The sequence below is a fragment of the Lepidochelys kempii genome, chromosome 3, assembly GCF_965140265.1.
Source record: "Lepidochelys kempii isolate rLepKem1 chromosome 3, rLepKem1.hap2, whole genome shotgun sequence".
Classification (NCBI taxonomy): domain Eukaryota; kingdom Metazoa; phylum Chordata; order Testudines; family Cheloniidae; genus Lepidochelys; species Lepidochelys kempii.
The window spans coordinates 26,022,144-26,048,878 of NC_133258.1; the positions used below are offsets into that span (position 1 = coordinate 26,022,144).

The window sequence follows — 26,735 nt, forward strand, 5'->3', positions numbered from 1 at the left end:
CTGTCCTGGCTCTGCACTGCATCCCAGAAGTGGCCAGCAGCTCCGGTTCCTAGATGGGGAGGCCACGGGGCTCCCCATGCAGCCCCCGCCTCGAACACCGGCTCCGCATTCCCATTGGCTGGGAACCACAGACAATGGGAGCTGCAGGGGCGGTGCCTGTGGGTGACAGCAGTGCGCAGAGCCACCTGCCACACCTCCACCTAGGTGCCGGACCTGCTGGCCACTTCCGGGGCACAGTGCAGAGTCAGGACAGGCAGGCAGCCGTGCCACTGACTGGGAGCCGCCGGAGGTAAGCCTGTGCCCCAACCCCAGGCCCCAATCTCTAGCCCTAAACACCCCCCAACCCAGAGCCCCCTCCTGCACCCCAAACTCCTCATCCCAAGCCCCACCCCAGAGCCTGCAACCCCAGCCAGAGCCCTCACCCCTCCTTGCACCCCAACCCTCTATCCCAGCCCAGAGTCCCCTCCCATACCCTGAATCCCTCTGTCACACCCCCCAGCCTGGAGCCCCCTACTGCACCCTGAACCCCTCATTTCTGGCCCCACCTCAGAGCCTGCAACCCCAGTTAGAACCCTCACCCCTTCCCGCACCCCAGCTCCCTGCCCCAGCCCAGTGAAAGTGAATGAGGGTGGGGGAGAGCGAGCCAGCGAGAGAGGGGGAAATATAGTGAAGGGGGGGGAAAGGAACAGGGAAGGGGTGTGGCCTCAGGGAAGGGGAGGGGCTAGGGTGTTCGGTTTTGTGGGATTAGAAAGTTGGCAACCCTAACCTGACCAGTAGAAACCCCTTCAAAACCTTATACAGGGTAGAACTTTCTGCCTGAGCTCGGAATTTGTTTTCTTGTGTGTTTTAAGTGAGATCCTTAACTTTATTTAAATGTATTTTTTATTGAAGCTATAATATACATAAGCATTAATATATACAGAACTATTATCCAACAGCGTGAAAAGCATAAAAACATCTGAAAGTAATAGTTTTGTTGACATACATGAAGATTAATACCTATGAATTGGACTCTTCTGTGCTCTATGCACTCACATTTCATGGAGAGACTACATTTGTAGCTAGGGAAAATCCTTCACCCTTTTCAACCTCACAGGAGCCCAACACAAAAACAAGAGGTGTGGGTGGTCCCCCTATCACCTTGTGCAAATTAAGTTTCAAGAAACAGATCACAGAAGGCTGATTCCTTCAGCAGCTAAAAGAAAATGTTACTTCTCCTTTCTTTATGTTTGATAGTTTGGTTTAGTGTTGTTTCAAGATGATCCACTACATGTCAGCATAAAGCTGCTTTAATATTTGTTTAGCAATAAAAGAAGCAATTTAGTTTGCAGTAGAACCACTTTGGTTCATCATCTAGCAATTCTGACAATACTGAATTTGCACCTTCTTTGTCTGTGTGACCTGGAAAGAAGTCACTACTGAGAAAGCAAAGTGAAATGATTGTTATTGTCCATCAGATAGGAAAAGCACAAAACTTCACTAACTCAGTATCAACTTGAGCTGCAGGAATCCATGATTATAGCCATAAAACTTCACAAGTATTATTTACAATTTTTTAAAAGATTAACATTTAAACATGTCAAACTATGTCATTATCCCACTATTTGTAATAAATATTTGGAGACCTGAAATTCCAACTCATTTTCCTACCAATCTTTTTTTCCTTCTACATACAAAGTGGTGATTGGATAATTATTGTAGGGTTACTCTACCACTCTGTTTTAGCAAGTTAATTAGAGCAGGGCGCTGTTTGGTTTGTTTTTGGGGGGGTTTGTTTGTAAATTAATGTTGGGGCCTACCAAACTGTACAGTGTCCTGTTAAACAATAACTAACTTTTGGAATATACCCTTTTGGAAATCAGTCAGCAAATATAACTGTTAGTTGAGTGCTTCAGTGTAACAATAAGGCAGATAACAGTATTTAAAGAAAATTGGTTGTTATGGTTCTCACATCAAGGTCCCCTCCCCTGGATAGGTTGTAATGTCACTCCCAGCTGAACATATGGTAGCAGTCAAGCGTATAATCTACCTGGGGGTCCTGGTGGCCCTACAAACAGATCACCACCTCCCTGTGTTCTTTAAGGACTATCAATGTGCACTTGAGATAATTAAAATCAACATTCTTTCAATTTCACCCCTTATAAAATGTCTGGGAGAGTTTTATTCAGCATGAACCATGACCCTGGTTTAGTCCAACACAGGCTGATCTCTTGTTCCTAATCTATCAATCTGGGTATAAAATCAAACCTCTCAGTGCATTCTATATTCAGCTGTTCACTGCTGTGGAGTGTGAAAAGCATCAATAAGTGACAGGGGTAGGTTTACCAGAATGCTAATGCCATCAAGAGCACGAATCAGAGCGATCGGGTTTCTCAGCTACAGTTAGGAGTACAGTTGCCTGTGACTTTGTTGTTTTGAACTCTGCTTCAGCGCTTGAGCTGAGACTCATTTCCGTTCAGGGCTAAATGTGCTGTGATTGAAGGATTAAATAAAAGATACTTTAAAATTACTGTCTTCAGATTCTGTTTTTGAAAATAGCAATTGTGTTTCTAATATGCTCAGATACTTCACTGATGAGAACCTATGTAATGTAATTAAGCTCTAGTCAAGGATGAAACAGTAGAAAACCAACTTTGGTCATGGTTATATTTTTAAAAACTACTGTCTCCAGGTGTCTGAAAAACTCATGTTTAAGCATTTGTAAATAACTTCACTTTACTCACTTGCTTACCCTGAAGCCGCACTCCCAACAATACCAGTGCTTCTGGAAAGATTCAACTCTGTGGCCTTTCTTCTAGGTCAGAGATTCTCAAACTGTGGTCCGTGGACCGAGCTCCATTCAGGTGGTCTGTGGATAGTTCCCTCTAAGGTGCGCCCCAGGCAGCCACACACAGGAGAATGAAGAGCCACCCACCTAATTAGTGGAGCCGCACAGGCATGGCTCCACTAATTAGGTGCCTGGACCCTGGAGAAGATGCATATGTAAGGTGAGGTGGTGGCCTTGGGGGGAATAAGGGGTAGGTGGGAGGGGGCAATGGGATGAGAAGAGGGGGTGGGGGGAAAATGGGATGTACAGGGTTGCGGCGGCCAGAGAAAGAAGCGACTTTTTGCAGCTCCAGGGCTGTGGTTGCCGGGGAGAGACCCCCCCTCTCCTTCCCAGCCCCAGCTTGGGGGCTGCCGCGGCAGGGGGAGACCCCCCCCTTCCCTCACCCAGCTCAGGGGCTACTGCGGTGGGGGAGAGAGGGAGAGACCCCCCTCCTTCCCAGCCTCAGCTCGGGGGCTGCCACAGCGGGGGAGAGAGGTCACATCCCTCACATTAGAAAGGTAAGTCTACTGATATTAAAATATGAGTTGTGTGCTTTTATTTGTAGAACAAAAAAGTTTATTATTATTAAGGGGTTTTTTTATAGAGAGCTTTTATCCAAAGTGCTTTACAACAGTTAGCTAATGGTACAAACAACATTTGGAAAGATCATTAAGTGGAGTGCCAAGACCCTCAGCAATTTTCAAGTGATCCGTGAAAAGAAACGTTTGAGAACCACTGTTATAGGTCATAACAACATACAAATCATGCTGCATTATGGCAAAGCTAGCTTTTGCTACAGGAGAAAACGTAAACCTAACAAAATAGAAGTCATTGGGCTAGATTCCAAGGCCCCTCCCCTTCTCTCTCTCGCTCCCCCTCCCCCCGTTAGCACAGGAGGGTGGGGATGGAGGGCATCAGCCACAGTGCAGTCATCTTTGATTGAAAGTACATACCCGCAACTGGTCAATTCACTTCACAGTTTAGGAGTGCTCCTGAATTCTTCATCGATGTTAAGCTTCCACATTGCAGCAGTCATGAGCAATGCTTTCTACGATCTCTACTTGGTTAGGAGGCTCCCTCTTATCCTGGCATTCAAAGACCAGGTTTCACACACATCATCATCTATCTGGACTACAGCAATGCAGCGTACCAGCCATAACCCCTTAGCAAACTCCCAACTAATTCAGAACCTAACAACACACAGAGTACTGCGATCACATCAAACCCTGTCCTCAGTTCCCTACATTGGCTTCCCATAAAGTACAGAATCAAGTTTAAAGTCTTGGCCCTTATCTTCTCAAGGAACTCAATGGCCTGGACCGAGCATATATAAAAGATCATTTATATCTGCAGAAAGAACTCTGTGGTCAATAGCTCTACTGCTCTGGCACGATGGAACTTTCTACCAGACAGGTAAAGTTCAGCTGCAGAGGAGACACAGCTTTCTCGATCACTGCATCAGGATGGACTTTCTCAGGAGCTGAGGACCACCGCAAACCTCAAGGCAAAGGCAAGGTGCACTTCTATAGTCTATAAAGCCTTAGAAAACATGCATTATAGTGATTGAGCTCTTTGAGTCTATTTAGTTTAACAAAGAGAAGGTTAAAGGGTGCCTTGATTATGGACTATAAGTATCCACATGGGGAACAAATATTTAAAAATGGGCTTTTCAATCTAGCAGAGAAAGGAATAACGTGACCCAGTGGCTGGAAGTTGAAGCTAGACAAATTCAGAGTGGAAATAAGGCATACATTCTTAATGGTAAGAGTAATTAACCATTGGAACAATTTACCAAGTGTCACGGTAGATTTTCTATCACTGACAATTTTTAAATCAAGATTGGATGTTTTTCCAGAAGATATGCTCTAGGAATTATTTTGGGGAAGTTCTATGGCCTCTGGTACATGGGAGATCAGACAAGGCCCTTCTGCCCTTGAAATCTATGAATCAATCTGCCTTCCCTAACAAAGACAGAGCAGTATGTACATTTAAAAAATAATAATAAAACAACCCTCAAAACCCCTCTCCACTACACACATAATTCTCCCAATTAGGAGAGAATGAGAGAACAAATGATCCACATGTGACCAATGTTAGTCACACCATTTCATGTACCTCAGGAATGTGCTCAGACACTATAGTGATGAGGACAATACAAGGACTTATTCTTATGAGCTGTGTGAAACCTTGATTGAGTTAAAACTCCTTTGAGATTGATAGGTGTGAAGTCACCGTTCGATTAATATAACTGTAAGCATAAATCCCCACCTAAAACAAAAGGGGTGTGTGAAGCCACCCAGGACTTTTTGGGTTAGTATTGTTTTGAGTAGATGTTAGGGGTGGAGAGGGGAAAGACAGAGCACACAGAAACTGAGGACAGACAAGGACAGAGGCAGATGCAGAAGCAAAAAAGCAAGAAAGCCAAGCAGCAGCCTGTGAGCACAGTGACACCCTGGAAAAAAGCTATGAGGAGAACTTTTATGTCTGGTGTTGGCTAAAGAGGTTTAGAACTGCAAACCAGTAAACTGCTTTTTGTTCTTGATTCCTCCTGCATTTGGAGGAGCAGGACTTTTACTTTCCTTGGAAACAAACAAGATGGCATCAAAGAAAAAGACCAGAGTCCATCAATTCTACATCCAACTAGAATATTGCTTGAGCCCTGAAATTTGTCTTGCCGTTTGGGTCAAAAAGGGACACCACTATAGAGAACAGAATAGGCTCCCTGATTCTGACTGCCCACCCCAGCTCCAAGGTGACTTAGTGCAGTCCAGTGGCTGCTTTAAATCATATACCTGGCACTGGGTTCCCATTGTGTCCTGCACCAGTGAGGAGTCATGTAGTAGAGTGCTGCTGTGCCACACCTTCTCTCCATAGGGTTGCCGAGTGTCCGTTCTTTGACTATAAAGTCCTGTCAAAAAGGGGACCTGGCAGTGTCTGGTCAGATGTACTGACTAGACACTAAAAGTCTGGTTACTGCGGGTGGGGGTGAGGAGGAAGGTGCCAGGTCATCAACCCGCACCCACCCCTGCTCAGCTGGGGCTGCCTCCTATCTACATCTCATGGTCAGGCAGGAGCAGGCTCTGCACTGGGCTGCAGCTCCCTTCCCAGCCCTGGAGCAGATGGAGCCCAGCTGGGGAGGAGGAAAGTGGAGAGCAGGGAACGGGGCGGTGAAGAGAAGGGGCAGAGGGTCCAGGCCTCATAAATTAGAAAGTTGGCCACCCTATCTCTTCACCTCTGCTGTGCTTCCTCCTGCCCTCTGTCCCATGAGAAGGAGGTGGCAATGGCACAGTACCAAGCAGCAATACAGCTGAATAAACAGGGGAATGCCCCCTTCATGAGGGGCCAGATTGCAACCCCTTGAGTACGCACATTAGAAAAACTTGCCTTAAGAAAAGCATGAAGTAGGTAGGGGCTTTATCCTGCGGTGGAATTCAGTGGGACAACCCATCTGAGCATGGCGTACTTGTATGAATAGGACTGAGACCTGAATTTCTCCTTCAGAGCTCAGTGTGATATGGGATTATTTCAGATCACACTGTTAGACACAACAAGGAACTTTTTCATTCTTGAAACGGAAGAAAAATCTTAATATTGGTTTCATAACTAGTATGTCCAGATTTTACTTTTTTATACAATGTACTTGTAAAATAAAAGCTTTTTGCAACTGGGTTGCAAGCAAACCAACAGCCATTATAAACATTCATGCTGCTACAACAGGCATTTCAAAATAAACCAAAATTAAAAGGATGGCTCTAAGAAAAGCCATATAATGAACCATTGTGATCCTTGAAGTGGTTTCTCACATTAGCAGCACCTCAATAAATGAACTCATTCTTCTCTTCTTAAACGCTCTCTACTAAGCAACAGTTGGAGAGCTGCAGATTCCTCTCTCTAGAGACGTAGCAGCCCTTGTGGGAATTCAGTTCTGCACTCAGGTTAATTAGCTTAATGTAGGACACAGACGAGTGAAGTCAAGGGTTTCTTCTTTAAATAATTAGGATGGAAGTTCTGGATATAGTAAAAATTCTCTGGGAAGACGTGCCATGGCAAAATATCCAATAGGTACAACAGTAGTACAAAGCACAGGACCATCGTTCTAAGGCAGTGTTTCCCAAACTTGGGACGCCACTTGTTCAGGGAAAGCTCCTGGCAGGCCGGGCCAGTTTGTTTACCAGCCGCGTCCACAGGTTCAGCCAATCGCAGCTCCCACTGGCTGCAGTTCACTGCTGCAGGCCAATGAAGGCTGCGGGAAGCGGCGCGGGCTGAGGGACGTATGGGCTGCTGCTTCCTGCAGCCCCCATTTGCCTGGAGTGGTGAACCGCAGCCAGTGGGAGCTGCGATTGGCTGAACCTGCTGACGCAGCAGGTAAACAAACCTGCCCAGCCCGCCTGGGGCTTTCCCTAAACAAGCGGTGTCCCAAGTTTGGGAAACACTGTTCTAAGGAATTGCCACAGGATGAGGGAGAGACTACAACTTTTTGCCACTGTAGGTAGAATAGGTGATCAGTATCCTATAAACATACATAATGTAGCCCCGTGGGCTAGTTTGCCTTTATTATATTCACTGCTTTGCATTGTATTCAGCAGTAATGCAAGAAACCTATAGGCCTGTACCTTGTAAGACATTAGCTTCAGCAAGTTAGTTTAAGGCTTGAGGCCTATGAACTTTGAACAGATAAACTTTTCACAGATAAATGGCCCAATGGAAAACCCCAAGTATTTTGGGAGCTGAAAATAGAGTTTAAGGGGAAGTTCTGACTACAGGTACATGAGTCAGCCACAGAAGTGTCCTGGCAATGAACAGAGATACATGAAATAAAGCTAAGGCTAGCCTGCTTGCTTATATAGCTTTTCTTATAAGTTTCTTATAGAGGTTTAATTATTTGTTTTATTATAATAGGTTTATATTAGAGTATATTTTGGCTGTAACACAAGGGACTTGCAGGCCACATCCTTATGTTGAGCTAAGGCAAGGTTAGCATACATATGTTTGGGATCTTTCACCTAGATAGATGGTGATGAGCTAAAGCACAAGGTTCATATATGGCTATGAACTTTAACATAGAGGATGCATTAAAGCAGGTTGGCATAGGGGCTTTCCTAAGTTCATACCCTTTTAAACTTAACAGGTACACCACACCTAGGAACTTGGAAAGAACCAAAATAACCAGCTGGGACAGAAATAACAAATGTGATACCTAATAACAAAAGGGCCATGGTAACGAATTGACATATATGATAAGAAGCTGGGATAACTGATAAACTAACCTATAGGAAAAAAGACACTCCAACATTAGTAAGGTGAGGAAATACAAATAAGGAAAAGGGGGAAAATCCCCTACTGAATATGCATCAAACATGACAGGATCGGTGTAACATATTACAAAAGTGGCATCCCTGTCTAGGGGCAGTAGGAGAAGGAGATGTAGTCCTTGGGAGGTGTCAGAATGATGGCCACTAGTGATGATGTGGAAGGTGATAGTGATGAGGAAGATGATGGCTAACACTTCAGGTGGTTCTACAAGGGATGGTGTGAGTATATGGATGTGCAGATGTACATTATGTAGTATCCCTGTCTTACTAAGTTGGGGTATTTGTGACAGTGATAATTATATTTACAACTATAGTTAATTAATACAAGAGTTCCTATAGTGTGCGTTGCAACTGTGCACATTGGGGTTCCCAACTATATAATAATTTGAATAATACTGGGCCTGATCTTGGGACAAGAACCTGTCAACCCTCAAAGTGATAACTGGGGATTCTTAAGTAATCCATATAATACATAATTAATGATCAGACAACAATAAACAAAAATATAAAATTAGTACTGCTCCATTTGATGTCTCCTATATGACTAGGTGAAACAGGCTGGGGTTCACCGCTAACAGGCTCAATGCAGGTTTTGAAAGTTTGGGAATGCATTTCTCTTAATGCATAAACTATGAAATACATTTAAAGCCAGATTTCAACTAAAACTGGGACTTCTGAATGATATACTGTAGGGAGCTTATGTAACTTTTCACTGTGTTTTAGTCAGACAGGCTACCTTTAATATGTAATGTTTAAAGTACGATTCTGCTCTAAAGAACGGCTATAAAAAGATGGCATGTGAGTGGAGGAAAGAGTTCTCTCAGTAGCCAAGTTTTTCCAAACGTGATTAGCGATTCTGAGACACCTTAGAAAGGAGACTGCTTTTCAGAGGGTGAGGACTCAGCCCCTTTAAAAGTATCTTCAGTTGCACACCAAAAACTGAAACACCTGACTCACTGGTCACTTTTGAAAACGTTTACTAAGGAGCCGTGTTTACTAGACGTATTGTTTTCTAACTGGCAGACATGCAAACTGAGCATGGGCTCTGCATGTTTTTTCTTTCTTTTTTTAATTCCCCTTCTCACACTCATTACAAATAAGTTTTTCAGGCCAAATTAGGCTTTCAGTGACCCCTGTGCAAACCCCATGGTCTTAACTGGTTTACAACAGATGTAAACTGACTGGAATCATGCAAACAAATGTGCAGAGAATCAACAATGTAGAGTTTGCTCTCTTCAGCATGCAGGCTTAACAGGAGTAAAAGGCAACTAACTTGCTTTTTGTCACTAAAGTAAACAGATATGATTCTGGACACATGTAGTCTGAGTAGGAAAAAGGTTTTAAAGGGTCTCTTCAAAATAAAATAACTTTTTTTTTTAAAAAGGGGGAATTGCAAAGGCAAGATGAAATTGGAGGATGTGTTCGGGTTGCAAACCCATTTCCCTGACTCTTTGGGTTATCTTATACCCAATGTTTAACTTGACCAGGTCCTGGGCATTTCTTGCTGTATTCAATAGATTGCAGAACAGTGCATGCTGGGGCACCTCTCCAAGTACAGATTGCATGCAAGATCACACACTAATTAAAATGGGTCTAGAAAACCCCTTGCAGCCTAGGTAGATAGGGCACCATAGGTCAACCTGGCTTTAACTTATTTTTCATTTTAAGTCAATCATTCAGCTTTACAAAAAGTGTTGATGCTTTAAAGTTCATTTGCCAAATGAAAAATAGGAGGTAGAAAATTTCTTATGTTGTGAGATGCAAAGACTGTGTCCTCTAAAGCAGTCAAGGAAGATTGAGAGCACAGAAGGTAGGGTTTGCTTGGTTTTTTTTTTTGTTTAATTTTTTTAACTCAGTAAGATGCTAAGGAAAAAAAGTGTGGGTGCTGTATATTTCAAGGTACTATGTGCTTTAGAAAATTGGATTAAATAAAGACACTAGTGAAAAAGTAGCATATTGCACATCAAGCTGTCACAGCAGGACTTTTATGTAATTTGGACAGTTGACAGAGAACTTTAAGTGGCTTCTGCTCATTTTAAAGCTTTTAGAGACTTTTTCTTGAATTTGGAAAAAAGTGTTCTTTCATTACTTTGGCGCACTACAATAGTACTGGGAGCAGCACTGTAGTTATGGATGTGCTGACCGTTATCATTTCAAATTGCATTTGGCTGTAACTTACACTACAAGAGGACAATGGGAATACAATTTTTTTTTTAAATTACAAAAAACTGGCCTACATGTTTAAATAGCACCAAAAAGCTTAAGTCACATTACTTTTTTTTGGTCCCAATGCTGGGTAAAAGTGTAACCTCCCATTAAAGAACTTAATGTACTACAAATGGTTTGGAATTTTGAAACAGCTGATTTAAAAATATGGCTAAGCAGCAGGTAAATTTTATAACCACTGTTTTACAATAATTATTCATTCACTTTAGGAAAGCATGCTGGTCCTTCACAACCAGCTCTCAACAAGCCTATGAAGACCATGCTACGCATGCATATATGCTAATATGCCAACTACTCTCGCTCACATACTTGAGTATCTTGGATGCAGTTTACATAATAAGATGAAGCCTCATTAGTGGGTGTTGGTACTCAAAAGTACTAGAACAGAGCTGGAGAAAGATAGCTTGTGTGGAGAACAGGTGTTTATAATGGGATTTTACTGATCATGTATTTTTGGTCTCTGTGCATGGTGTGGTTTTTAGCATCAAATAGAGATAATTAGTTTTGTTTCAAGTTAGATGTGATAGTATCTGCTGGGTTTTTGCCCAGGGCAGAAGACAGCTAATGAAACCCAGGAGGCAAAGACTGGTGGGCCAGGGTACTTTTATTACCTTACAGATTCTAAATGGTAGGATATTTCCATACCTGCCAGATCTGATCTGTTGAACATGCACGGTTTCCTCGCTTCAGTTTGCTGCATCACATTTCTTTTCCCCTCTATAACTGTAGGCAAAGTAAGTCTTCTCAGCCCCCTAGAAACAGTGCTGCTTACCTGTCTAATGGCCTTTTGGGTATTGCAGTATATAACTCCAGTTCAGCATATGTCCATGCATGTTCTACTAATATACTCAGTCATAATACAGCACTTTTAATACCTTGCTTTACGATGGTATATCAGCTACAAGTAACAGTATTCAGGACTTTAGTGAGAAGATATCTTTAATGTGTTATTACAAAGATTACCTTTTTGTGCCCATATAGATAAAATATTTTAGGTAGCACAGTGTGTATTTTCCAAGCATTACTATGACAAATTTTTGGTAAGATCATCACATTTAGAGAGGAGCATGATATATAGCCTTGAGCAGAGGTCTATGAATCAGGAGATCAAGGCCATATTCTGTGTCAAGTCTGACTCTGTCTGGCCTTATACTAGCAGACAGTACAGTGGACTAGGACTCAGGAGACGAGTGTTTTATTCCTGGCTGTGCCACTGGCCTGCTGGGTGACCCTGGGCAACTGACTTTGCATCTGTGCCTTCATTTCCACATTTAAGATGGGAATCATGATAGTGACCTCTTTTGTAAAGGGCTTTAAAAAAAACCCAAAAAACAAAACCCACCTACCCACCCAATAGATAAAAGCACTATATGTTGATGACAAGCACTATACATGAAGAGATAGGACAGGAATCACACTCATCCGCCTTATGAAACTCTCTACAAGGTTATGGGAGGAGATTATTCAGCATTATAATTAGGAGATGCTTTCTATCTAAGGCCTTACTTTCAAACAGTTATAAAACTAGTCTATAAAGTTCATGCAGAAATGTCTGGTGATCACAATATATTCAGAACAAACTTTAATTGTCAAGGGGATTCCCCTACAATAGGTGCTAATAAGGTCTCTTCTAGGTTTAAGTTCCATAATTCATGGTTATTCTTAGTCCACATGTGACTAGAGGTAGAACTTTGACAGGTTGAGGATTTAACACAAAAAAACAACACAACACAACACAGCTACCCACGGTTGAGTCCTTATTTCTGCCCCCACCACACCAAAAATAAAAATCTTAATTTTAAAATGTGGCTTAGTGTATGCATGCAATCCCTAATCACGAATATAAACTTGTAGCTCTCTGCTCATTTTGGTTTCCTCCTCAAGTTTTTGTTAGTACTATGAGCAGTAAGCTATTTTGATAATTGATTTCATTATGAAGGAAATAAGTTAGATACATAGTATTATATGGATATTCACATATGGAAGTGACCACAGACCAATTACATCTTCAAGTAGACTAGGCACATTTATTTGCATGTGTGGTTCCATAAACATGAAAACACTGAAGCAAAACACAGTATTGCCAGAAGCAATTTTGTCTGCCCTCACAGTAGCAAAATAGAACCGTACTTAAAAAGAGTAAGAGACCACTGAACTCCTGCCTTTGGAGTATACTAAAAAGGGGCCCCAACTCAGCAGTTTGGACACAGAGTAGCAAACACCATCTGTATCCTTTTCCCCTCCATAAAAGGAACCTTTATAGTGTAGAAAAGGAAAACAAAGAAAGATTACTACCAGTAGTTATAAATACTCCTATAGTTAATCATCCAATAAGAGCATGAACTCTCATGAGACATACTGATTCAACAGCTTTGTATTTCTGACTGTTTTATTTCTGACTATACTACAATGCAAAGTACCCAATAAGTGAAACTGCGATATACAGGTCAACGTTTTATTCCTCCCAATTACACCCATTTTAAGAATATTTCTTCTAAAACAAGAAGTTCAGGAAAAGTAAAAGCTAACTTTTTTTGCTAAATTTTACTATATTCTTAAAATCCAGTATAACTCAGTTTTGATCAGGAACAATTAAATGTGTACGTGTACTGATCTGCTTGCCATCATTACCACCTCTTCATTCATAGCTCTGAAATTTAAAGACATTCAGTAACAGAGCTACTCACACAGGGTTGTACATTTATGAAAATTTATCATTCCACGCTGATTACTAGAGTTAATGAGAACAGCAATGAACATAAACAGTTTTGACATGTACAGGTGATCTGTCTACAGCAAGAATTCATATTGTACCCAAAACAAGGTACAAACTGTTTAAAATAATTAGTGGTGGATAAAAACATTGACAGTTTAAATTGCATGTTTAATCTTGTAGCAACAAGTCAGCTAATGAAGCAAAGTTTCTTCACTGTGAACACTAAGTTTAGCTCCATACATGAAGATCCAATATCTTTGATAAAAAATTTTAGCTTGAAGCAGTATCATAAAAAAGGGAAGAAAAACAAAAACAAAAAACACATTGACGCCAAGTGGCAGTAACAGACTAGTTTAGATTTTGTGCCCCTTAGGCATCAATGAAACATTAGCACCACCATGAGGCAGTCAATAGATTTTCTGTTTTTAGCCATGACACACACCCACAGCCTTCAGTATTAATTGGGCAGCCAATTTAATGACCATGATACTAGTATGAATAATATTTTGGATATCATTGGTGTCTGCGCTCTCATGCCCAGCTTAAATAGATTCATGTTATTTGGTACTTGAGTTTCAAAGACATTCTGACCTCATTTGAATTGGTGTGACTACACTTAAACAGAACTGCTCCAGATTTAGACTGGTGGCAAAAACCCATCTTTAACTTTCAGCCATGGATGCAAAAGCAAAATCAACATTGCTGGATTCAGAAAGAATCGCTGTTTGAAAAAGGGCACTTAACTGGGGCCTTAGCTAGGTAGCTTGGGTTGCTTGCCTATACAGCATCAGTCTGCCTATTCCCCAAAATCTCCTAACCTACAACCAACATCAAGCACCTACTCTTATATGTCAAGCTACTTTGATTTAAAAAAAACAAAACAAAACCTAAGCATCTTAGTTGAGTTCATCTTTCTCAGCTTTGTGGACTCACTAGGAAGGTGGTCTTATTTGTATTCCGAGATAGATGATCAGTAAACGTCATAGTAACATTATAAACTACCACTAACGTAGCTGGCAGCCTGATTTAATATAAGCAATACAGTTTAATTCCTTGTAACAGGGAACACAAACAGCCTTGCCAATGTACTACCTCAACACACACATCCCCACCTGCCCCCAGCAACGATCTACATAAATGCCTACTAAGAAAGCTGTTCACTTTGCACTACATTCTGTTTAGCACAGCCAGGTTCTGAAGGATTATAAACTCCCTAGTTGGGAATCCTTCACTAAGTCATGTCTTTGAGAGTACATACTTAAGAGACTACCAAAAAAAAGCCTCTTAAATATAAGAGAGAGGCTGATGCTGGAAGAAAGAAAGCCAATGTTCTCCAAACCCGAGTGCCTAAAAACTATGTACTTAAAGATTTATTTAGCCATCTTCAGTCTTAGGATTAGACTTCAGAATTGTGAATATTTAACGCCTCTCAATTTTTATTTTGGTGCCTAAACAAGGCTTTTACTTGAAACATCTGGTCTATTTTTTGCTCGTCCTGTTCAAAAAAAAATTATTTCACTCTTTACACTTGGATGAAGGTTTAGGGAACAACTTTACTCACCAAAAAAAAAAAAAAATCTCCACCCACTGAACGATTCTGATGCTTGTGTGTTTGAAGTGATTTTAGTGTTGCAAAATGAAAATTTCACTTACACCTACAATTTTTGAACTACTTAAGGAACACCGTTCAGTTAAGTGCACCTGCTTTGTGTAGGTCATATTGAGGCTGGGGAAGGAGAACCATTACCACCTTTACTGATGTGAAGTCACATGGCAGGCTTCCATTGCTACATGAAAACGCACACTGGTGAGAGCCTGCCTGACTTGTGGCACCTTTGCTTGTATCAAAGTACAAGAATACTAGAAAGATTTTCAGAGATAAAAGAGAACTTGTAGGCCACTGCACAATTTAGTTATAATATCCAGTTCTAATGAATCTTATCAATTTTTGCAGGTCAGTTTTAAGTTACTGACAAAATAACTAGTTCTCTTCCCTCTCCCGGGTGGGCTCCCCCCCAACATTTTTCAACGTAGAGGCTACTTCATATTTCTCAGTGGGACAACTTAAAAACCTAGGCAGCTGGGTTCTCATCCCGATGCACACTGGGCCATTTCCTCCATTCTGGAAAGCAGGCACACTACTCCAGTTCTTGAAATATGTTTTCTGCTCACAAGAATGGAGAGGATATTCAGGGAAACAGGACAACTCTCACACATGCCCCTACACATACAATATCAGACACTTCCTGTAGCCTTGGATATTTTTAAGTGTTAAAACAGCAATTGGTTTGTTAAGCTGCTGAAAATAATTTTAAAGTAATATTAAGATTTTTACCTGAAGCCACAAAATCAAAGAAATCCAAACTTTTAAATGAAATGACATTAGACAGACATTACCTGAATGCATACGAATGCAATTTATAGTGACTATAAAAAGAGGATAGCCACAGAGATATCGGAGGGGTATTCAAAAACCTCCCTACTAGCGCCTTCAACTATTACCATTTATAAGGTCTGCAGGATGAAGACTGTCGCTTGTAATGCTTATGAATGCTGGTCCCAGGAATTTCCGTTTAGCCAAATGAATTCAAGTGTTCATTACCTTTTCCCAACAAACTTTGGATTACATATACTAAATATCAGAAGACTCAATATTCTGCAATACTTAAGCAAAGCAGGATGATTTCAAAGGATCTAAGTTCCATGGTTTTGTAGATACAAGTCAGAGCCTCTAACTTCTAAGATATTTAAAAGAAACTTGCTGGATTTCTCCCACAATAGTTATTTTAAAACTATGTACTTTGTGAAAAGTCAAATGTTTGTTATAACATGCATTAAAAATCCTGTGTTCTAGTCCTTTTAAAAAAAACAAAACAAAAAAGGAAAAACAAAAGAACACCACAAGTGAACAAAGTTTTGGTCAAGGTTGGCTATGTGATTCAAAACTGAATTTAATCTGACAAAATAATACCAGGACAAATCATTTTATATTTATGAGAAAGATATTTAACATTCTCACTCAATTTGGGGTGATGGAAAAATATAAAAAACACTCAGTTTTAGATTAGTTCTCTTTTATTAGGTCAGCATTTAAGACAGCTAAAACATGGGAGTCTACATTCTTGAACAGGGTTGCTTGACATGCAAGAACAGGGTCTTATTTTTAGAGTTATAGTAAATACTGCTGCTGAGAGGCAGCACAAGATTATAGTATTTTCAATGTGGAGCTTTTTTTTATTATTCAAGTCTTGCCTAAAGTGTGGCACAATCAAAACATTCTGAACAGCTGGTTAGGAAGGTAGCCAAGATGTAAGAAAGATGTCTGAGCCTCCTTTTCAAGGGCAGCCAACTCTTGTACTGTAGGTGCCAAAATATCCACATGGCCTTTATAGGTTCCACCTGCCAAAAAAGAACCACACTATAAAGGACATGCTTGAAATAACTTGTCCGCAGTACTTAGGTTCAGTTGCAATTGTTCAGAAAGTTAGTTATTCCAGCCTTACTAACTTGCTACTGGCAAACTTGAAGCCCTCACCACACACAGTAAATCCTATCTGCTGCAGGTAAGCTAGAAACAAACTGTAATTATCTAGACAAAAACCAATTAAAATACCTTTCATAAACATGAGAGTTTAGAAGGTCAGTTTATTTAACTGCATTTATGTGATGGTTAAACACATGCTCAGGGCCATAAATACATAACCATGCTTTCAACTGCCTGGAAAGAATTCACGTGCTTATGTGCATGCAGCCACATTTTTATATAAATTTATATTTTGAAAAAACAGGATCCTGTATAACCCAGAGGGATGTTACATTTGATGGCCTGCCATGTATCACAGACAGTCAGTCAGATATGGAGGGTGGAGTGAAAATAATCATGGATGCTTTGTTTAGTGACATGGGCTCTTCCAAAAGGCTACATAAAAAGTGGTTATATAAAATTAAAAGTCCTAGGATAGGGATCATTGTCAATTTATTGTTATTAAGTCACTCTTTCCACTAATAGAATGAATGTATTACTAGACTAGCGAACACTAATTAGTTGTTTACCGCCTGCAGCCCTTCTTTGTCCATATGTAACTTTCCCATCGAAGTCATCCACTGGTACTTTTATATCTGGCTCAACTTGGGAAATAGTACAATTCAGGTGCTCTTCAATCTCACCCAGCAACTAAGAAAGAAAAAATAATTCAGTCTTAAAGATTCTTCCATTTCTGAACCAGAAGATAGTATTATATTGTTCTAAACCAGTGATTACATTCAGTGGTTCCAACTGGAGTGGCATACATTCAAGAACAGAGTTTGCCCTGAAAGGAATAAAGGCTCAGAAGTGCATGCATACTAGCTTGGACTCTATGACCTCTTGAGTTCCATCGAGCCCTCCACTTCTGTGGTTCTCTCCCCTCTTCCTAAGGCACGATTAAGTACATCTCTAGACAATCCCCGACAGCTGCATTTGTCTAACCTGTTCTTAAAAGCCTCCAGTGACAGGAATTCTACCACCATTCCAGGTAACCTGTTCAATTGCTTAACTATCCTTACATTTAACGCCCCCCCTTCTAATATCCAACCTAAATTTCCCTTGTTACAAACGAAGCTGATTAGTTCTTGTTCTACTCTCAGTGGACATATAAACAGAGCAGTGATCAGCTGTTTTCTTTATAACAAACTTTTACATTATTTGAAGACTTCTGTCCCCCAAAGTCATGTTTTCAACCATTGCTTGCAGGTCATGTTTTTTAAACCTCTTATTTTTGTTGCTCTCTGAACTCTCTCCAATTTGTCTACATGTTTTTTTAAAGGGTGGTGCCCAAAAAGTGGACACAGTACTCCAGCTGAGGCCTCACCAATGGTGGGGAAAGGGGAATTACTACCTCTTGTGTCTTACATATGGACACTCCTTTTAATACATCCCAGAATAGCCATAACTCTCTATGGGCAGATCCCCTACATCCAAAGAGTGCCCCTACTGCAGTGGTTTTCAAACTTTTTATACTGGAGACCCCTTTCACACAGCAAGCCTCTGATCGTGACTCCCCACTTATAAATTAAAATGTGGAGGGGAGGTAATTTAATTGGAGCTTGGGGCTATCAGCCCCATGGAGCTGACAGCTCATGACCCCCATGTAACCCCCCAAGGAGTCATGATGCCCAGTTTGAGAACCTCTTCCCTAACTTTAATGGGGCCGACCCACACAGAATAACTTGTTGGCTGAACCTAACTGCTTATTTTATTACATAAAAGGTATTATATTTCACAAGTGCAAGTTGCCATGAATGTCCAGCAATTTCAAGTGTGACGTATCCCATTCAAAAAATCTGTATTTGTATAAAAGTGATATTCTCAGGTTAAGAGGAATGACAGATATAAAGATACTTTATCTTAGTAAATGAAATGGATTAAACAATATCAGATTTTTAATCCCATTTTATAACAGTCCACAGCATGTCGTTAGGAAGGTAATAAAATACATATCCAGAACAACATGCAGATTCTGAATGCAAGATGAGAATATAAGATTCCTATCAGTCTGTGCAATAGCAGCATAAATCAGCTGCACTTTAAGTTATCAAAATTTGATTGGGAATTATTGTATGAGGTGATATTACATTCTTGAAACGGACATGCAAACTAATAGTCACCAGTCTATTTGACTAGACCATAAGAGTGAGACATTCTGCTTTCTACTTTGAATCATCATTTTTAAACAGGACAGTTAAGATGTAATTAAAACATTCACTAGCAATATCTTAGCATAATGGAGTCAGTTATTTTATCTGTGAAAACACTGGACATAAGTCAGTGCCAAAACTAAGAGGCTAGAAAAAAAAAAAGTTCTTGGATATTTATCATCAACAGGATAATAATCAAAATGAATTTCAGAATTTGTAGATTAAAATGAGATACATATTCCCAACCACCACATTTTTCACTTTAAATAAAACTATTTTTAAAAGTTTCAAAATCTCATGGATGAAGACAACATGATCTATACTTCAATTAAAACTAGACTAGATCGATAATGCACATTCCTCAATCCTTGAAAAACTAGTATCAGCTATTTTTTCCCCTTTTAAATAAATAGGTGATATTTTTGAAAAAAACAAAAACAAAAACAAATGAAAGATTACCTGCATCTCATTGTACCATATAGTGCAACCTCCATCTTCTTTCAGCCTGGTATTATAGCAACCCTTTCCACGGCTACTACAAACGTGATACCACACCTAGACAAGAAGTGAAAAATATGCCACACAAAAACAATGCATTTATTATTTTCATTAAATCCAGTGTAAGAACTACAATGCTCAGTTAAAGATGCAAGAAGCAGATGCACTAAACCAAAATTAAGGGTACAAACAAACTGGTGTTTTCCAAAGCAAGAGATTAAGTTAGGTATCAGCCACAATAAAAACTTTACTCAAAACAACTTTTGTTCCACCCAGTGCCTCTGCTTTTGGATTAGAATTACCTTCTCTTTTTCTGTTGCCACGAGGGAAATCGCCAGACCCATTCTGAAATGTTTGAAAGAAGTACTTAAATAAATATTTCTAAAGTGCATTTGAAGCATTAAACAAACCTCCTAAGACTGATGAAGGTTCCAACATACCTTTCAGCTCTGCCTACTCTCCCAATTCGATGAACGTAGTTTTGCTTTTCATCAGGGAGTGTGACATTGATAACTGCATTTTAAAAAGAAGTGGATGTTACCACATATAGGAGTATGACACTTCATAGCGGGAGCATACAACCCAGGTTGTACTAATTACTTCTAGTAATCATACATATTGTTAATTTATTCTGCCTCAACTCTGCTGTAATCCCTTTTTCCATGCATATAAAAAACAGTTTTACAGAGTAACAAAACAGTTGTTGACATGAAAGTTACCTTTAACAAATGATATTTTAAAAATTTTATTTTTCTTGTTTCAAACCGCCCTGCCCCAAAAATTATAACCAGCTCAGGTAGCAACACCTATAGTTAAGGTTGCTCAACACTTCACAGTATAAGACTGTTTTCTGGAGGAGAGGGACGGGAAAAAAAAAATTGATTATGTAGTTACAGACAGCAACATAACACATACATACACAAGATGGCCAAATTAAGATTGCCCATGAACTTCCTAATATTCGAATGCCTGATTTTGTAACCGTAAAGTTCTCAGTGTAGTTATTATATACTTGGCTTACATATTCAAATACTTAAGAAAATCCTTACAGAGTTCCATAGCTAAAATTCAGGTGTTAATCATATTTAGACTTCTTACCATAAGGAACACCACGGATATCAATTCCTCTAGCAGCTACATCGGTGCAGATCAAGAATCTGACATCTCCCTTCTAAGGAAAAATTGAATTCATAGTTAAACCCACTACAGTTTGTTTTTAAATTTCTCCCACCCTCACCTCATACTCACTTCAAGGGCCTTTAAATAGAGAATTCTTTGAGAGCTGGGTGATTTATTTAGCCTAACATTAGGTTCCTTTAAAAAAATTTAATTGGTCCTAGTCTTTAGAAGCTACACAATCAATTACAGTAACATGTCACAAGAGTTTAGACAATAGTGAACAATTACATCCTGGGCCTCTGGCTTGATGAGCCATTTTAATGTGGATGCTCCTAAAATTGGAAGACTGGTCATACACCTTAAAGCATGGCTTATGCTATTAATTAGACACCACATATGACATTACGAGCCCTATCCCATGTTCACAGGAGCAAACTATTTGCTTACAACTTCAGGTAAGTAGCAGGGGGTAGCTGTGTTAATCTGTATCCACATCTGAAGAAGTGACGTTTTTACCCACGAAAGCTTATGCTCAAATAAATCTGTCAGTCTTTAAGGTGCCACCGGACTCTTTGTTTTTTCAGGTAAGTAGGTAGGCTACTAAAGTAGTAATCTTTCCACATTCCATACTGCACTGTGAAGGACTTGTTCACTCCTCTCTGAAACTCTGAGTAGCATGAAATGGAGAAGTGTTTGGGCAAAATGGCAGATACACTTTGCTCTCTCAATCTAGAGATTAGAAGGCCATCCGGCATCACAAACATCATTATGAAATAAACACCCTTATTGCAGTGGTTTGGGAGTATTGCAGTTCCACATCCAGTCATCCTAGTTCAGATTTGTATGGAGACTAAGAGAAACACCATAAAAATAGCCGGTATTTTACCTTAAATCTTTCCAAATTTTGTTTTCTTTCATGAGGTTTTCTGTCACCATGCAGACAGACACATGAGAACTGATGTCCTTTCCTATCTGGGCCTGAAAAAAGTTAGAATATTCTATTAAACAAAGAATACACACATTCAATGATCACACCAACAGCATACTACAAATATTTAGATGTTTAAGTCCAAAACTTATGGTGACAGTATTCAGATGTTGTACAAACAAAGATGACCTCTGTGAGAAGAGAGGTTTTAAATATGTCAGGCAGAAGATACAGTTCAGACATATCACAGTAATGTACTATTTTGTTACAGGACAGTTCATTTTAAGCTATTATTTGGAAAGTATAAGTGACACATGGCAAGTAAGTTTACATTTTACAGTACATGGATCTCGGGTGCCAAGAGGCCAAGAAAAGTTTGGTAATCATAGTATGCCACCAACGCAGCTGAGCAACTAGTGGTTAACTAATGTTACAGCTTTCAGAAAATTTTATAATTAAGACCTGAAACATTCTGAAAGAACAAAAAACAATTTGATATAAACATCTTCAAGTGTTAGTATTTCTTTAAAGCAAAAGTGAAAGACTATTTCAAGCCTACACAGTCAATTTTGAGATATCAATAAAATGGATTAAATAAGTTGTAGAAATATTACCTCCTCCTTGTTGCATAAAGTACTGCTCCATGTTATCACAGTCTATTTTAGTTCTGCAGAAAATAATTGCTTGATCCATCTTGTGTTCCTTAATTGCTCGAACAGCGTATTCTCCCTTCAGTATTTTAATAGCTTCAGACCACATTTCTGAGTATAACAAGAGATGTGTGTCACTCAAAGCATTTATAAAAATGCTATTTTCTAAGTTTATTACTATATGGTTTTCTGAAGGCTGCTTTGAACACTTATCACAGAAACCAGGTGTATTAGTATGGATGGGTGCCAGGTTTGCAGCACTCACTTCCTCCTGCCCCAAAGAAAAAGGGCGAAGAATTCTCTTTCCTCAGCACGGGGAAGTTACCTTCTCTCAGCCACTAAGATTGTCTGCAGACTCCGGCCGACATCCCTGCCTCAGTTATATTCAGATTCCATTTTCAAGCTTTTCTTTGCTAACTTGAGGACTAGCAACTCAAGCTTTTTCTTAATTGGACTATGACCTAATCACTGGACTCTAGGAGCGGAGACATGATATACCTTTTTGTAGGGCCTCTCTCTTAATGCAGCCCAACTCTGCCTCATGATATCTTCTAAAGCAGAGGTAGACAAACTTTTTGGCCTCAGGGCCACATCTGGGTGGAGAAATTGTATGCAGGGCCATGAATGTAGGGCTGGGGCAGGGGTGTGGGAAGGGGTACAGTGAGCAGGAAAGGGCTCAGGGCAAGGGTTGGAGTGCAGGAGGGGTGCAGCAGGGTACTCAAGGCAGGAGGGGTTTGGCCTGGCACCACTTACCTCGAAGGGCTCTGGGGTAGCAGCAGCAGCATGCAGCGGGATTAAGGAGGGCTCCCTGCCTACCCTTGCCCCATATTGCTCCTGGAAGTGACCAGCATATCTGGCAATGGCTCCTGGGGGTGGGGTGAGGCAGGGCATGCAGCTCCACCACGGGCTCCCCTCGCCTATGTGTACCACCCCCTGAAGCTCCCATTGGCTGCGGTTCCCCATTCCTGGCCAATGGGAGCTGTGGAGGGTGGTGCCTGCAGGCAAGGGCAGTGCACAGAGTCTTCTTCCCTCTTATCCCCGCTCCCCAAAAGGGGTGGCAGGGACATGGTGCCGGCTGTATCAGGGAGTGGTGCAGGGCCAGGGCAGGCAGGGAGCCTGCCTTAGTCCTGCTGCGCCATGGGGCTGGCAATCCCACAGGCCAGACTGAATGCCCTGATGCGCCAGATCCAGCCCATGGGCCATAGTTTTCCCTCTCCTGTTCTAAAGAATACTATTTTAAAAAACCACTGCTCTGATACCAAAATGTTGTTAAGACCTCAGAATAAGTTCAATTACCTGGACTGTTAGCACCAGGCCTTGTATTATCTTTTGCATGTACCTCATCAGTCTAGAAAGAGAAAAAAAAACAAAAAACATGTTATTTAATTACAGCAGTACCTTCAAAACTATGCAAAAGTAGCAGCAATTTGCATTTTATTTATTAAACACCAACAATCTATTTGGCGTTTAAGACACAAGACAGCCACTGCTCTGAAGGCCTTGCCTAACATTAGGAAGCATGAAAGGTGAAGTTCTTGTCCCAATAGAATCAATGGGAGTATTGCTGTTAGAGTTGCCAACCCTCCAGGATTGTGCTGGAACCTCCAAAAATTAAAGATTAAATCTTTCATTAAAGATTATGTCATGTGATGAAACCTCCAGGAAGATGCCCAACCAAAATTGGCAACCCTAATTGCTATCAACTTAATCGGAAGTGAAATTTTTGCACTGAGTTTTCAGATGAATTTTCCTATCTCTAGGCCAAAAGTAGTTTGAATTTTGGGAAATTTAGAAAAATAAGTGTCAATGTTTATTTTATAGATATTGCTTTACCTCTATGTTTCAGTTTACTTAGTCCAAGAGCATAGAGCCAATGAATTGCATGGCAAGAATTATATCTCCTGCTCCTTTCTCTAACCTACATTGATTCTCTGACTGCTGAACGGGAAACTACAGTATTCTGAGGGAGAGTTACAAATTTATATTATTCAGGAGTTAAAGATACTTCAAAAAAAGTGTACTTAAATATAAAAGAGTAAAATTCAAAAGAAGTCAACAAAACCACAAGAAAGCCAATTGTAAAAAACAGCGTTGTTTATTTTTAAACCAGAACAAAGCCCTTCAGGAGAAAATACTCAACTAGAGAAGTCAGTAATAAGAAGTGAGGCAAGTGAGTCCATATTGGTTACTAAAGCAACTCTCCTGAAAGCTGAATACTGAGAGAGTCACATTAATTCTAGCCAAGGCAGAAAAAAACCCATCCCCACCATAACCAGCTACATGAGAGCAACAGGAAAGTTTAGATGACCAATGCCAAGTATTTATTTTTATGGAGTTTGTACGAACCTATTCAAAAATTATATAAGTATGCTAGTTATGGAGAAATGTGTGGGCAAAAGGGAAAATGCTTGTTTTCCTAAATGAATTTTTCGAAAAAGCCAAACAAGAAGTTGAGAAAAACTAAGTATTATATAAAGAAATAATGTAAATTTATGGAATTACCTTTAAAAGCAAGTTTCAGCTGCATTGACAAATGCATGGACTCCCTCCAGTGGGTAGTTTAAGACCTACCACATTCTCTCTTAATCAAAGATTATTGGCTACAGAATTATCTCAAATCTCAGTGAGTTTTTAAGTAATTAAGTACTTTACCCTCAACTCAATAAGGATAAGTTCTCATCAGATATGTTAAATTTAAACACTGCAAAAAGTTTGCCAAACGAACCTGGCTTCTCCATGTCACCTTGGAATGGTTTTATGAAGAGGAAAATTTGCCTCTGGCTGGAAATGCTGGGGTCTAGCCATTCTCCTTGTGAGGTTAAGGATGGTCAGATGTTTTAATCAGGGAAACTGAGTCTTTATAAAACTTCAAATCCAACCCTGGGCAAGAAAATGGTTTCCCGTTCCCCAGGTTAGCCAATAACTGCAGGCAGGGGCATTGTGAAGTATGAAGGTAAACATCAAGGAAGAGGTCATTTCTTTGGCAAAGAAACATGAGGCCTCCTCAGAGCAAGTTTGCCTCCGCCAGCACAAATAAATGCCAGTAGATCCAAGAAAGTGCAAGCTCCCCAGTTAAAGCCCTGAGCTAGAGAGCAGACTAGACACACAGAAGCTACTGAGAACTTCCAGTGGTGGAGCTGGAAAATAGAGTTCCTGGGCTCCTGTTCTGAGGCTATAAGATCACAGAGTGATGACTGCCTCTGTAATTATTTTGTTTAGGGTAGCAGGGAATGAGGTCAGTTGTCCATGTCTCTCAGAAGAGAAGCTTACTCCTGTGCTGCAGTGGGGCTGGATTGCACCAGAACGACATGCCAGCATTTTTGCTGCATGAAGGATGTTATTTTGTTCTCCAAATGGCAACCTGCCTCACACTCAATGGAGGATGTCATTTGGTAGAGCAAAAGGTCACCCCTCTGCACAGCATGTGCGTAAGGTCACGTTGTCAGAGGTGTTGGGTGGTTGCCCCATTCAGGACTACATCCTGCCCTTATTTGAAATTCCATCAAATGAATAGTTTAAAGAGCAAAAAATTACAAAAGAAAAAAAAAAATCTATACGCTTCGTTTAGCCAGGCAAAACTGGTCAATCTGAAAACAAGAGCCTAGAATTAATCAGCCAAAACTGACACTGCAGTTGCCAATCTCCATCTGTAAAGCCCATTAGGATAGTTGGTCTTGATAAGGGCATGGACCACCACAGCAAGGTCTACATTAGAAAGACTTATTTACAGACTCCTGACCAGTCACAGGGGAAAGATAATACAGGCCACAATGTCCGGGCTATGGAACACTATACCAAAAAAAGCCCAGGTATAATGCTTTCCCCTGCAACTCAAACTCATTAAAGTTTGCTGGCAATCAGGTCTCTTTCATCCAGATTCCTAGTTGACTCAGGCACTGCAAGTGCAATAGTCTTGCAGAATTTGAGTTTTATTAGATCTGCAATATTATGTTGACAACATGGATTTCACACTACAATCAATACCCCAAATTCTATATTCAGATACATGTAGCCATTTCAACAGGCTACAGTGGCAGTTGGTCCCACATGGTTAAGTTCAGGTTCTAGCAGTTTAAATCACTGTGTAGCATGAAAGTAAAAAAAGTTTTTTTTTTAAATTAAGTTTCATCTATTGTGGTATAATAAGCAACTACAAACCACTTACCCTGATATGATTCTTGCCAAGCCTTTCCCATTGTTTGTCATTTTTAGGATTCACAGGAACAACAACATGGTGCACAGTTTCTGGGACAGAATCCTCTCCTTTTAAGTCAACCCAAGTGGGGAAATGCATGATCTTCTCAGATAGTTTCTTCACATCAAAAGAATGTAGAGTTGCAGAACACACAATAACCTTAAGAAAAAACACAAAAAACGAACACTTTAGGGCAAGAAGTTTTACCAAAGCTATGAACACCATAATAGGTGACTTTTACTGGTCAAGAGTTTAGGTGGAGAGAATAAAATCCAGAAGGGTCTTGTAGGTTGGTGACAGTGTGGTATCATGCAGAGAACTTTTTGCCTCCCTACTTCTGACTCTACAGAGGTTGATGGAAACCAGCCATATGAAGATCTTTCTGGCCAAGTGAAATAATTACTCCATTGTTCTCTAAAATCAGCTGCCCACTCATTCCTGGTCAAGAAAAGTAGCATTATTGGCAGCTAAAGAAGAGGCAACACAGAGCAGAAATGAAGTGTATATATCTGAAGAATTGTTATACATCACATGGGTACTTTACAATTTTACAGATCTCTGAATGTGGACATTTTTAGGGTTGGCATGTATCTGTTCCAAGTATAATTT

General features: G+C 40.3%; 1 protein-coding gene across 3 annotated transcripts in view; it reads right to left on the reverse strand.

Annotated features, from left to right (window-relative positions):
- Window positions 1-16,117: 16,117 nt before the first annotated feature.
- DDX1 (DEAD-box helicase 1) overlaps window positions 16,118-26,735 on the reverse strand; it is a 32,271-nt gene continuing 21,653 nt past the window's right edge. For all 3 annotated transcript variants that reach the window (XM_073335978.1, XM_073335979.1, XM_073335980.1), the window contains 10 exons: window positions 26,097-26,285; window positions 23,228-23,279; window positions 21,896-22,042; window positions 21,240-21,331; window positions 20,333-20,405; window positions 19,675-19,747; window positions 19,537-19,579; window positions 19,196-19,291; window positions 17,114-17,234; window positions 16,118-16,459 (listed from right to left, as the gene is read on the reverse strand). In XM_073335978.1, coding sequence (XP_073192079.1) covers window positions 16,329-16,459; window positions 17,114-17,234; window positions 19,196-19,291; window positions 19,537-19,579; window positions 19,675-19,747; window positions 20,333-20,405; window positions 21,240-21,331; window positions 21,896-22,042; window positions 23,228-23,279; window positions 26,097-26,285 — 1,017 coding nt within the window. In that variant the 3' untranslated portion in view covers window positions 16,118-16,328. The remainder of the gene's footprint in view (window positions 16,460-17,113; window positions 17,235-19,195; window positions 19,292-19,536; window positions 19,580-19,674; window positions 19,748-20,332; window positions 20,406-21,239; window positions 21,332-21,895; window positions 22,043-23,227; window positions 23,280-26,096; window positions 26,286-26,735) is intronic.